Source organism: Falco peregrinus, chromosome 2 (assembly GCF_023634155.1).
Source record: "Falco peregrinus isolate bFalPer1 chromosome 2, bFalPer1.pri, whole genome shotgun sequence".
Classification (NCBI taxonomy): domain Eukaryota; kingdom Metazoa; phylum Chordata; class Aves; order Falconiformes; family Falconidae; genus Falco; species Falco peregrinus.
Window position 1 is genome coordinate 108,454,951 of NC_073722.1, and position 12,361 is coordinate 108,467,311.

Below are 12,361 nucleotides of genomic sequence, written 5' to 3' on the forward strand. Positions count from 1 at the left end.
CCCAGCCCCGGAGGCACGGGCGGTGCCGAGGGCGCTCGGTGCTGGGTGGCCGGTACACATCGCCCTGCCGCCCCTGGGTCCCCCCCACTCAAAGCCTGTCCCCAGGCAGGTGGGGGACATGCAACACAGACCAGACCCACGACCTTCTTATCCCTGTGCGGAGGGGCTTGAGCTGGCCGGGCCGCAAGGGGCTGCCCGAAGGGGGTGTCTGGGCGGCGGGTGGGTGCCCGGTGGTGCCCCCGGCTCCAGCTGCTCTGGGAAAGCACCCTCGGTGGGCACAGGGTGAGTGGGCCTTGCATGTGCTGTGCTGAGCTTGGCCTGCCCTCCCTGCACATGGGTGACCCTAGGGAGGTGGCAGCTGGGGACAGGGGTACCAGCTCAGCGACAGGTATTGTGTCCCTACGCAGGGCCTGCAAAGGAGGAAGGATGCTGGTGCAGGGGTACGTTACATCCCATAAAGCAAACTACAGTATCCTTGGGAGCCAGGGGTCTTGGAAGGGGCGGGAGGGAGAGCTAAAATACCCCACAGAGCCTGGGTGCCTGGCAAAGATGGATGTTTTCCACCCATTCTGTATGATGCTTCAGTTCCAAATTTGTCAGGGATTTCCCTGGCAGTGAGTGCCATCTACGGGGCGCACCCAGCACCTTATGCCTCTCCGCGAGGTGCCCAAAGAGCCTGCTGCCAGCTGGGGCCCGCTGCCCAGCCCTGCCCACAGCCTGCCAGGCTGCTGCACCCCACCTGCCCCCCAGGACTTACCCCATCCTGCAGCCTCCAGACAGAATTAGGCCCTACGTTTCGTAAATGTGAACCTGAGAGCAGTGGGGTGACCCTGCTTATGGGAGGAGGGTGGGTGTCTCACAGGGTTATCTGCCTCCCCACCCCACTCCTTCCTTTCTGGCCGTCTGCTTCCATCTGTCTCGCTTTAACTGACCACTGAAGCCAGGGATAAAGCCTGGAGATGCAAATTTGGGTGGAGGAAGAGGTTTGTGTCTGGATTAGGGCTGGGTTTCACTTAAACCTTCTTTGAATACTGGTATTACTGGGCTCTCACTCCCAGTAATACCAGTGCGATGGTGCTGCCAGGGCAGAGCAGGGGCATGTGCTGCTCCGGGAAGAGCCAGAGCAGGGATGCTGTAGGGAGAAGTAGGATTCCTTCAGTGGATATTACTGCAGGTCTTCTCCTGGCAAGGGAAACATCTGTTGGAGATTAAAGCCAAGATGCCTCACACCATCAGCACTTAAAGGAGGCTCCTTTGCCGAGCAAAGAGCTCTCTCTCCTGGCTGCTCCTAGCTTTCTGCTCATCACCCAGCTCCCTCATCCCGCCTGGGAATTGAGGGAGGAGGAGGAGACCCTGGGGAAGGACTGGCACACCGCAGCAGAGGGCTGAGATGGTTGTTCCAGCACATGCCACCCCCACCCCCCACCCCACCCCCCAGCAAGGAAAGAGCTCAGCCTGCCCTTGGTGAGTTGGCAGCCAGCGCTGGGGCTCACTGGGAGCACTGGGGCGGGAGCAGCAGGGCTGGAAGAGTTCTGTGGGGCTCAGCACTGTGGGAATCAAGTGGTGCAATTTGCCCTATCTAAAAATCTGGCGGTTGTGGCGTGTGTGGCTGTAAATCCCTGCCTAATTCCTGCAGCAATTCCGGTTTGCCGAGCCTTGGGCAGAAGGGAGCCCTCCCAGCTGGTCAGAGCTCTCTAAGCCAGAGGGAAGGGGCCAAAAGGGCCTTTTTAGTGAAATTCCCCCCCTTCCTCACTGCCGCTGGGACGAGCCATGAGCACGCTATCGCTCTGTCCCAGCAGAGCCACTTTGCCATGATCAGAAGGAAACTGCAAATGGATGGGTGGGTTTTATGAAAGCTGACATCTGTCTCCCTCCCCTCCTGGCCCGGCCTCGCAAATCTGCCAGGCACAAACATCCACACCAATGAGCTTAGCATCAAAAGTCCCAGGGCACTAACCTTTCCTGGCTCCTGCTCCGCTCCTTCACCGGCGGGAGCCAGAGCAACCAGCCAGCCAGGGGCTTTAGCGTGATCCCCACAGCCCATCTGTCCACCCCACACTTATTAACAGCCGCTGCCCTGGTCTTGGGTTTGTAACTCGTGTTTTCTCACAGAGCAAGCAAGAGAGAATAAATAACAGCGGCAATCAGCAACAGCAAGACCTCGCAACGAGAAACACAGAGCTGGCATTTCCAGAGGATTTTCCACCTTCCCCAGTTTTCCTGCAGAGCGGAGACCAGCAGCTGGGCAGCGCAGGGGTCCCGTACAGCATGTCGGGGGGCTCACGGCTCTCACCAGCATCGCAGCTGAGCTCCGTGTCCTGCAGCGCTTCTCTCTCACGCGACAGTCCCTTCCCGCTCCCCCCGTCTGTCCCGCAGCTGCGTTACTGGCACCGCCTCACCGCCCCAGCCCCGCAGGTCAGTGGATGGGGAGGCACTGCTGGTGCCCCCAGCTCTGGCAATAGCCCACCTGCCAGGGGACTGCCCCGGCCAGGGGGTCTTGCAGGCTGCCCGTGTACCTCTGCTGGCAGGCGCCTCGGAGCCCAGGGCGGTGAGTCCCGCTGGAGCAATAGGCAGGGCTGGGCATGGAGCGATCCTCCTTTGGGCTCTCGTAGCGATGGAATTGCCTCTCCGGGGAAAAGCCAACGTAGAGAGGGGATGGAGGGCAGTGCTGCAAGCTGGCAGTGCCTGCGGAACTGGGCACCCAGGGGAGCTGGGGGCTTCTGGCCTTCACCCCCGGCTCCTGCGCAGGGACCCCGGCCCCACTGCGGCACTCGGAGTGGGCGCAGGGCCAGCAGCACCCGGCGCCGTGCAGGGACAGGGACAGAGCTGTGATCCTGTTGATGGCTCGCCGGAGGGTAGCGATTTTAGAAAGCCTTTTGCCACCAAGGTCATGTTTGAGGGCCAGCCGCAGGGCGTTGAAGGCTTGGTTGTAGTCCAGGATCCTCTTGCGCTCTCGGACGTTGGCAGCCATCCTCCTGGCCTTGGAGCGCACCGGCCGGCTCCTCTTCCTCACCTTCATCCCTTCGCGGTCCCCCAGGCAGGTGGATACTTCCCTGCCCTGGGGGACCCACAGACCCTGCCTGTAGCACGCTTGGGTTGTGCCCCCCACTTCCAGCTCCTCTTCCGAGCTGTCGGGCTCTGGTGCCATCCCTATCCCCATGGCTGCTGCGGACATGGCCGTGGCAAGGGGGAGTGGGAGAGGTGCTGCTGCGGTCTTGCCTCCTGTGAGGTGTGGGAGACACTCCTCCAGGGACACGCAGCCGCCTCTAAAAGCCCCAGCACAGGGCTCGTCACGTGGCTCTCTCCCAAACCTCCTCACCTGCCTGCAGGTGTGCTGCCTTGCAGAGACGCACAGGGTGAGCCCTGCCTGGCCTCTGCCCGCGGGGATGCTCCTGAGCGTGGTGCTGGGCTGGAGCATGGGGTACTGGTGCTGCGGTGCCCAGAGCTTGTAGTGGGATGCTCACAGGCCCCAGGAGGAAAGCACCTCTACCAAGCATATGTTGCAGTGGTTGCTTTAGTTTCTGTTAAGAGTTTGGTCAGTGCAGAATTTCCCCGTGCTGCTCTGCCCTCTCCTGTGCTGGACTGGCTGGTGGGTCAGCCTGGGCCAGGTCATCCCTGGGTTTTGTACGGCGCTGTGGGGCAGAGCCCCATCAGGCATCACCACCCTGGCACTGGCTTGGGCTCTGCTCACTCATGCTCATGGATGCTGCAGAATCTCTGTTATTTCCCAGCTAGGGAAAACTGAGGCACAGAACGATGAGGTTGCTGAGGAGAGCAGTGAGTCTTGCGCCTGGGTACAGGAGAAGACAAAATGACTGCTGCCCCAGGAACAGGGCTGGAGCACTGAGCTGCCTTTGAGACGGTGCATTAGGGCTGCTTCATGCAGCTGCACCTCGGCGAGCCGGGAGCATCCGTGGGCATGGAAGTAAACGGGTGCCTGGGCAGGAGCAGCCCCTAGGAACCAGTGGAGGAATGTCGGGGCTTGGTACGCCTCTGCCCTGCGGAGAAGGAAGCAGGAATGTGGCAGGGGGGATTGGGGCAGGTGATAAAAGAGCTAAAGTGCTACCTGCCTTCAGAGCCTTCCTGTCCCTTCCCAGCATCGGGGAGCCTGGGGGCAGAGCTGTCTGGGCTGGTGCTGCTGGGCCTGCCCGGCACTTACTCTGGAGAAGAGGATGCTGAAAGCAGCTTCTTGTTCCCTGCATCCCCAAGCCGGTGGGACAGAGGGACTTGCCAGGTGCGGCGAGTCCGGAGGCCATGGGGAGGCCAGGTTCCCATCCTCCGAACAGTGAGGGACTGCCACGTGTGTTTGCCCATCATTTCATTAGCAAGCAGTTGCTAAATTCCTTCCTGTGTGAGGGGTAACGTTTTGAAAAATGGTCCAGGAGTGGGTCTGACAAATTGTTGGGGTGACTGGAGCAAAAGCAGAGGCCCGGGAGAATGTGCCCCCCCCTTGATCCATCCCTTCCTATCTGATTGTCCCAGCTCAGGTTTGATCAATAGCCACAATTAGCGGGGGGCTATTTGTCTATTGCCCTTCTTCTCTCTTGGCTCTTTGAAGTCAGAGCTAATTTAGGTGCCTCTGCTCCAGGAACCCAATAAATCAGGAGCTGGGGCCTCGGGGAGAGGGGAGGGCCAGGCAGCAGGACTTCAAAGGGAGGTGAAGCCTGCAAATATTTTTGAGCACTCACCTGTGCTCACTATAGCCCTCTTGTTCTTCCCAGCAGCCTTCTGGCCGCCCAGTCTTGCTCTGCCCAGGAGCGGATGCTCCTCTGACCACTGATTCACCCGGTGAGCTCAGCGCAGGAGTGAGGGGCTCTTTGGGAGGCTTGAATGCCGGCAGAATGAGCATGCCAGGCCCACTTAGAGACGTGCCTGTCCAAGACGCAGCTAAGCAGGATGGATGCCTGCCACGGGGAGGTTTTTGCTGGTGCAGGAAGCCAGGAGGTGCAGTATGGAGCAGACATGGAGGTGGCCGAGTTGGGCACAAAGCCATTCCCAGCTGGGGTGATGCTTGGGCAGAGGCAGAGGGCAGGCAGCAGTCCCACGGCTGCCCTCATCCTGCCCACAGCTCCCAGGAGCTCACTGGGGAGCACTGCCAGGGGTTCCAGTATCTCAGCTTTGGGCAGCCCTGGACCTGCAGGGATCCAGTCCCTGCTCTCGGAAGCGGGCAAGGCCAGACCATAAATCACAGGTCATCGGATGCCACCTGCTGCCTGTAATTAGTGCATCCCGCTGGGCCGTCCCCACCTCGTCCTGGACGCTTCCTACCTAGGTGCCCATTACAGGGTGGGAGGCCAGCAGGAACGCCCACCCAGGCCCTGCTCCCTTGGCCCCAGCTGATTTATCACCATGCGCTGGAGAGATTTATGGGCTGAGACGGGGAGCCAGAAATGTGTTGTAAGGCTCTGCCGGGCCTGTCTGCCTGACAGATGATGAAAGAGCTGTAATTATCCGTCGCCACGCATAAATCAGGCCACTCACGGCACCCCCCCTCCTCCCCAGCCTCCACGAAGGGGTTCGACCCCCGAGGATACCCCACCTCTCCCACACGTGTCACGCTGGACCAGGGCACTGCTGAGTGCTGGGCATCTGCCCCATCCTGGGCAGCATCATCACAGCTCCCACTGGTCCCACAAGCCAAATGCATATTTTGGGTGTCTTTGCCACTAACACTGCTGCTGAGCGGGGGCTGCAGCTCCTGCAAAGAGCCCTGGACTGGCTGCCTCTCACCCACATCCATCCAGCACCCCCAAAGCACTGCTGCTTCCAGGTGAGAGCTGCTGGGGCCACCTGGGAGCACAACCCTCACCAGAGATGAAACCCCGATGGGGTGGGCAGGAGGCAGCCAGCATGGGCTGGGGGGGTGCCCAGTTCCTGGCAGTGTCCCAGCACCATCCAGCCTCCTCGGGAACATTGCACCAGGAGGCATGGCTGTGCTGGAGAGAGACAATGGAGAGGGAGCCTGCAGTGCCGAGGCATGAGAGCCAGGGGCTGGTGTGCAGGGAGGTGCCCACCCCTGCGCCGCCTGCTACTCTCAGGTGGTGATGGAGGGGAAGGAGGATGTGGTTGTTGCAACACCGCCTGGGCCCTGTGGGTAAATAGGTGCTTTGTTCCTGCTGGGACACGGCCAGGTGGCACGAGGGACACAGGCTTGTGAGTCACCCACAGCCAGCCACCCTGCAGTACAGCGTAGGCAGGGGAAGGCAGGTCCCTGCGGCCACGCTGCCTCCAGCTCCTGCCTCTGCACCCCGCAGCATTGCCTGCCCCAGTGCCTCGCATGGCACGAGGGAACCGCTGACCCTGCCCGGGGTGTGGGGTTGGGAAGCCCCCTCCCCTGGGGTCGCAGTGGGCACACGTGCCATAGCCTTATGTGGGCCTTGGTCGTCCACCGCGGGTGTTTGTGCCTGTCCCACCGTCTGGTGGCCATGGGCCACCCATTCTAAGACCGCCAGGGCAGGCAGAGCATCACCGGCCAGAGGATGAGGATGGCAGGAGCTGGGCAGGGTTCTGCCACAAAGGCCAGGGCACCCGGGGAAAGTGGCACAGGGGCCACCACCCCCTTCCCGGCTGGGTTGCTCCTGCCTTGGGGACCGACTTGTGATGGTTTGTGTCATGAGCTGTCCCTTGCTCAGCCGCTCTGCCGCCGCCGGCACCAGACGCATCCTCCCGGCCGGCGTCCCGCATCCCCGCGGGGGTCCCCGAGGTGCGGGCGAGGGAGCCGAGGGGACACAGCCCCGCCGCTGCCCCCCGCCTGCGGAGCCCCGGGGGCGTCGCGCTGCCGCCCGGGGAACGAGCCCGGCGCAGGTGAGCGGGCGCTGCCTCCCGCGCCGGAGCCCGCAGCCGGAGCCCGCAGCCGGAGCCCGCAGCCGGAGCCCAGCCGGAGCCCAGCCGGGGGGCGGTGGCAGCGCTGCTCCCCCGCCCCGGCGGGGCCGTGCCGAGGCGGGGCCGGCCGGGGGCGGGCCCCGACGTCAGGCCCCGCGGCGGCGGCGGGGGGCGGAAGGCGGCGGGGGGGGGAAGCGGGTGCCGGGGCGGGGGATGGCGGCGGGCGAGGCGGCCCGGGCGGACTTCGCGCGGCACTGGCAGGCGGAGTTCCCGGGGGAGCCGGCGCCCCGCATGGAGCTGGGCTCGGTGCGGGCGATGGAGCGGGAGCTGGAGCGCTGCCGCCGCCACCTGCGCCGCCTGCAGCGGGCGCTGGCCGAGGAGCGCTTCAAGGTGGGCTACCTGGAGGCGGCGCTGGCCCGAGCCCCCCCGCCGCCGCCCGCCGCCCCCCGTCCGCCGCCCGGCCCCGCCGCCGCGCCCGCGGGCAGTTCCCCGGAGGGAGGCAGCGGCGGCAGCTCCGACGCGGAGGACGCCTCCTCGGCAGGTGGGTGCCGGGGGGCCCGGGCCGCGGCACGGCCGAGGGGCATGTCCCCACTCTGCGGGCCGGGGGGTCCCCAGCCCCTGGGCCGTCCCCACCGACGTGGTCAAGGGCATCCCCGGCCCGTGCCGCTGGCCGCCCTGAGCTCCCCGTGCCGTGCCCGGGGCGGGGGCACCCCGTGGCACTCTGTCCCTGCGTCCCCTCGCCGTGCCACTGCTAAGGCCGCACCGAGCCCCCGTGGCAGCCCTCGTCACCTGCGCCCTGAGCTGTGGCATGGCGGAGGACCTGACGTCCCCAGGCTGGCCCCGTCACGCAGCCGCGGGCACCCTGTGCCGTTGCACGGCTGAGGCCACTCCAAGCCCTTGTACCATCCCCGTCGAACAGCTGAAGCCACCCCGAGCCCTCATGCTGGCCCCGTCCCACCACTAAGGCCACCCCAAGCCCCCGTGTCATCCCTGCCCTGCTTCCGAGGGCATCCGGTGCCAAGGCCCCATCCCCCAGCACGCGAGGAGGGAGGGTGGCCGGCCGGTCCCCTGCAGCCGGCTCTTGGTGATGTACCACTGGCCCAGGAGCCACCCTGGGGCTGGGACTTTGGGAGGGTCACTTCCTCCAGGTGTGACCTGGCTTGTCACGGGGACACCTCTGCTCCAGTGACACCCTGTGATCTCCCATGGGGAAGTCCTGGAGCTACTAAAGCAGAAGCATGCCGGGGTGATGAGGTGTCCCGGGGCGTTGCGCTGGGCGCATTGAGGACAATGTTATTTTGCAAGTGACTGGCTGTTTTGTGGCACTGGAGGCGCAGCCAGCTAGTGCTGTCACCCGTCATGCTGTCCTACTTCCAGTGGCCTGGAAGTTGTTATTGCATCAGCTTTAATCCCAGTTCAAACAGAGTCCTGACAGCTAGGGAATGGTACTTTTTACATTGCTAATTCTGCAGCTGACTTGAGTTAATTTTGTTCTTGCTCGATTGTTTGGGGCGAGGAGTTTTTCCCTAAGGCTGTACCGTGCTGGTTTAAGATTGCCTGGGTAGCAAGTGCTCTGATGTTGAACCGGTCTTAATATTTAGCGTAATTTATATTTATTGCATTAGCCTACAGGGCCAGAGAACAGCTGTTTCCATTTTACCTTCCTGAGCTAACTGGAGGTGAAATGTCCAAAGTACATGGCTGCTCGTGGTGGCGTCTCCATACTGTGCCGGGCTTGCTCACATGTGTGTGCCTCTGCCACAGGGGACTGGCCACAGGAGCCAGGGACCGGCTACAGGAGCAAGGACGAAGGGTGTCCGATGTGTCGCCGTCAAAGGACCCCCCAAAGCCCTTCTCCAGCCCCCGTCAACAGGCATTGCGTGTAGTTTTTGGAGAGCTGCTCAGCGGCTGAGGGGGTTTGAGTGCCTTAGAGTGACCAAGCACAAATCCTTCTGATTTACACTTGGATCCCGCATTTTATTTACATCTGCATAATGCTCCTGAATGTTTCCAAACACCCAGGACTGTGCAAGGCTCTTGGGCTGAGGGGGTGTTTGTTGTTAAAGGGGCTTCCCTGGAGCACAGTGTAAGCGCCTGAGGAACCCAGCTTTGTAACTCAGAGGGGTCCTCCAGCCCCATGCCACCCTTCAAGGGGGCTAGTCAGGGTGAGTGTTTCGGGCAAGAGCTTGAAATCCAAGGTTGCATCTGTTGTGGTTCAATGTGGCCTCTTCCTCTTCCTCCTCCTCCTCCTTTTCCTCCTTCTCCCCCACATGGGTCTCCGTCATGGTCCCCAGCTCCTGTGCATGGCTGAGGAAGGCAACATCCCCTCCGCCGAGCACCCAGCTCCTTCTCCTGTGTCATGGCTGGGCTCTGCGCGGAGGTTGGCTGATGGCAGTGGCGATGAGCTGTCCCCAGCCTTGTCCCAAGCTTTTCCCGAGCATCAGCACTTTTCTTTGTTGCGCATTATAAGGGTGCCTGTGTGCGCTGGCGGCGCTGACATTTAAAAGCAGAATCTGAGTACAGTCAAATGCGTGCAGTTGTTGCCTAGATCCCCCTTTCTCTGGACGGTTGGTTAACTTAGTGCTCCCGTTGCTTTCTTCTCACTTCTCTTTATTTTTCATGTATAATTAAAAATTCCTGATCATGGTGCTGTTTGCTTCTCCTGCCAGCAGCCCAGGTGGCGTGTAACTGTTAGCATGGCTCTGCCTGGGTCCCTCAGTATTTTAACATGAGTTTTGGAGCTTAACAGTGCTGTGGCTGTGGCTGAACGTGGGACACGGTCGGTCCCTGGCCATTTCACTGTAACCTACAGCAGTGCTATCTGGACAGCAAGCGAAGGAGTGCTGAATATTGTCTTTATGGGAATTACCAGGGACAGACAGTGGTTTCCTTTAAGTAGCTTGTGATTAATCTGATTTAAAGCAAGGAAATCTGCAAGATGCCCCTGTTTGCGGCTTTTGCATGAGAGCAGTGCGTGTGACAGCCAGATACATGATCCTGGCATCTGAGATAACGTCTGTGCCAGCTCACCCGGGACCAACAAAATCTGAGCGTCAGCGAGCAGATGGCTAAAAACGAAGCATGGAAAGGACTAAAATTCCCTTCATCTCGGCCGTCACCTGTCCTTGTGGCTAAACACACAGCTGGCCTCACAGCTGAGTATGTGCCGTGTCGTGCGTGACCATGCCGGGAGGCGGTCCGGGGTGTGCTGGGGCGCGGCGGTGCTTTGGCTGGGTGCCACCTCCATCCCCATCCAGAAGGGGCTGGGTGCCCCTTTTGCCCCGGCATGAGCCTGGGGCAAAGGGTCCAGTGCTGCGAGTTGGTACCCACAAGGAGAGGGTGAGCTGCGTGGGTGGGAGGCGACTGTGCCAGTGACCCAGAGGAGGGATGTGGTGATGCTCGTCGGGAGATGCTTTGTGCCTGGCGGCTGGGTAGCATGCACGGACGTGGAACAAACTCGGCACTGGGATTCCCCGCTTTGCCCTTGGGAAGTAGAGAAGGAGGCTGGCTTTGCTGTGGAGCTGGGCTACTGTAGGAGTTCCTGAAGCTCCTTTAGAAGGCTGCTGGGTTCAGGAGCCCCTGCCATGCCCTCTGTAGCACCTTGCACCCCAGAAATGTGAACTCTGGGGTGGGGAGCTCTGGCATAGCCAGAATAGTCCCCAATGGGGTTGGCTGATATATCTGGTTACGGCAGGATGCTGCGGCTGTGAGCTGCACCATAAATGAAATCTCCAGCCCTTTAGCTGGAATTAGTTTCTGTCATGGAAAGTTCCTGGAGTCATGTAGGCTCTTCTGCTTGCCCTGCCACGCCGCCTTCACTAGTACCTTGGGAAATGGGAAGGGAGACTGCTGGCAGCAGCAGGGTCTCTGCCTCGAAGGGTGGTGAGCACAGAAGGGCGGCAGTGTCAGTGTGTGCACCAAAGGGCTGAGATGAGGAAGGGGCCCTGGGGCGTCTGGAGTCCCCAGGGCATCGGCCACCTCATCCCCGTGCACCTGGCCTGGGGGCTGGATTGCCATGGGTTCTGTGCTGGGGGCTCCTGATATGCTATGGGTAAAGGCACGGCTTGTTCTTGCTGCTCCATCCCTGCTTTCAGCTTGTGCTGCTGCTGGCAAATACATGATACTGTGAAATACATGATACTCTGTCCTGGAGAAGCTCCTCTGTGGCCGGGGAGGTGATGGGGCAGTGCTGCAGGCAGGCCTTTGTCCTGCTGTCTTTGGACCCTGCTGGTTCCTTGTCCCTTTCTTGGAAACCCCCCTAAAATACCAGCAAAAGGAGAACAGAAAATAGTGAGCAAAGTCCAGAGTTTATCCTGGTGCATCTCTTTCTGTCTGGGGTGGGTCACAATTTGCAAGATGCGACAGAGCAGTGATCTCGCAGCACCCAGGAGGGTGAAGTGTTGCATTATCTGTGCATCTGTTTCCCCTCCTTCAGCTCCGGGAGGGGATCTGGGAACAAATGCCACAGCGGGGAGGTGTGTGGGTGGGAGTTGTCCCTCTCTAAGACCCCATCTACCACCTCTGTGTTCCCATATTTATTTATTTGTTTGTTTGTTTGTTTATTTATTTACTTCGTCATATTTCCCCATTCTGGGAAAGTGGTTGTTTGGCTCTGCAGATGCTGAAAGTTCCTCTCCTGGCTGGGGAAGGCCAGGCAGTCTCAGTGTTTCATTTTAACCGCTTAGGCGAGGACAAAATCGCAGCATGCATGTGTGCGCGCCTGCTGGGGACCTTTGAACCGTCCCCATCTGCTCTGGGGCCTGGCGGCATTTTGGATGGGGGCTTTTCTCCACAAACCTCCTGATGGCAATGTGACAACAACCCCTGTGTGACATGGGGCTGCCTCCCCGGAGAGCGGTGCTGCCCGAGACGGGGACTGCAGGGTTAATGCTGGGTCAGGCTGACGCTGTTAAAGAAAACCATAAATAAATGCAGAAGTTCACAAGGTTAAAAAGCCTTTGAGTGGAAGAGTTGCTGTTTAGAAGCATAGCTCTTAAACGGGACCAGTAAGTGCTGTTGTTGGAGTAACTTCCCTGTGATGGGCAAATAGTGGAGGGTTTGTAAAGGAGCTGGAAGAGCAAAGGGGAAACCTGCGCCCGGCTCTGCCCACAGGCACCACCAGGATCTCTGCACTGGGGCAGAGCCGGCAGCAGCCACAGCATCTGCTGGGTGGAGAAACGACCCTTCGAGGCACCAGCACCCTGCACGCACCGAGCAGGATGGATGCGCGGTGGGAGAGGTGTTCCTGTCCCAATCACCGGCCATGGGGACAGCGAGTGAGCCGGCCTCGTGGGTGCATCTGTGCTGCTGGCAAGCTGTCACGGCTGGGTCTGGCTCTCCCCTGGCCTGCTCTCCTCTGCTGTCAGCTCTTGCATCAGCTAAGCGTGGCTGCAGTGAGAATCTGGATGCTGCCCAGTGTCCGGAACCAGATCGTCGCGAATTGGTGCGGGTGTTCCTGTGGTGGCTTCCTTCTCTCCCCCCACATGGCTGCAGTACCTGCTCTAGTCCACCCAGAGATGCCGACACATCACCTGCAGGA

At 60.9% G+C, this 12,361-nt stretch overlaps 2 protein-coding genes across 2 annotated transcripts in view; one reads left to right on the plus strand and one right to left on the minus strand.

Moving 5' to 3' along the window:
* Positions 1 to 2,285: 2,285 nt before the first annotated feature.
* BHLHA9 (basic helix-loop-helix family member a9) lies at positions 2,286 to 3,175 on the minus strand. The gene has a single exon (XM_027790985.2). The coding sequence runs from the start codon at positions 3,173 to 3,175 to the stop codon at positions 2,417 to 2,419; it is 759 nt and encodes a 252-aa protein (XP_027646786.1). The 3' UTR covers positions 2,286 to 2,416.
* Positions 3,176 to 7,006: 3,831 nt separating this feature from the next.
* The window catches only part of ABR (ABR activator of RhoGEF and GTPase), a 41,186-nt gene continuing 35,831 nt past the window's right edge, over positions 7,007 to 12,361 (plus strand). The window contains exon 1 of the mRNA XM_055795894.1: positions 7,007 to 7,363. Coding sequence (XP_055651869.1) covers positions 7,036 to 7,363 — 328 coding nt within the window. The 5' untranslated portion in view covers positions 7,007 to 7,035. The remainder of the gene's footprint in view (positions 7,364 to 12,361) is intronic.

Coding starts and splice junctions, on each gene's coding strand:
- BHLHA9 (XM_027790985.2), bottom strand. CDS start 3,175: ATGTCCGCAGCAGCCATGGGGATAGGGATGGCACCAGAGCCCGACAGC.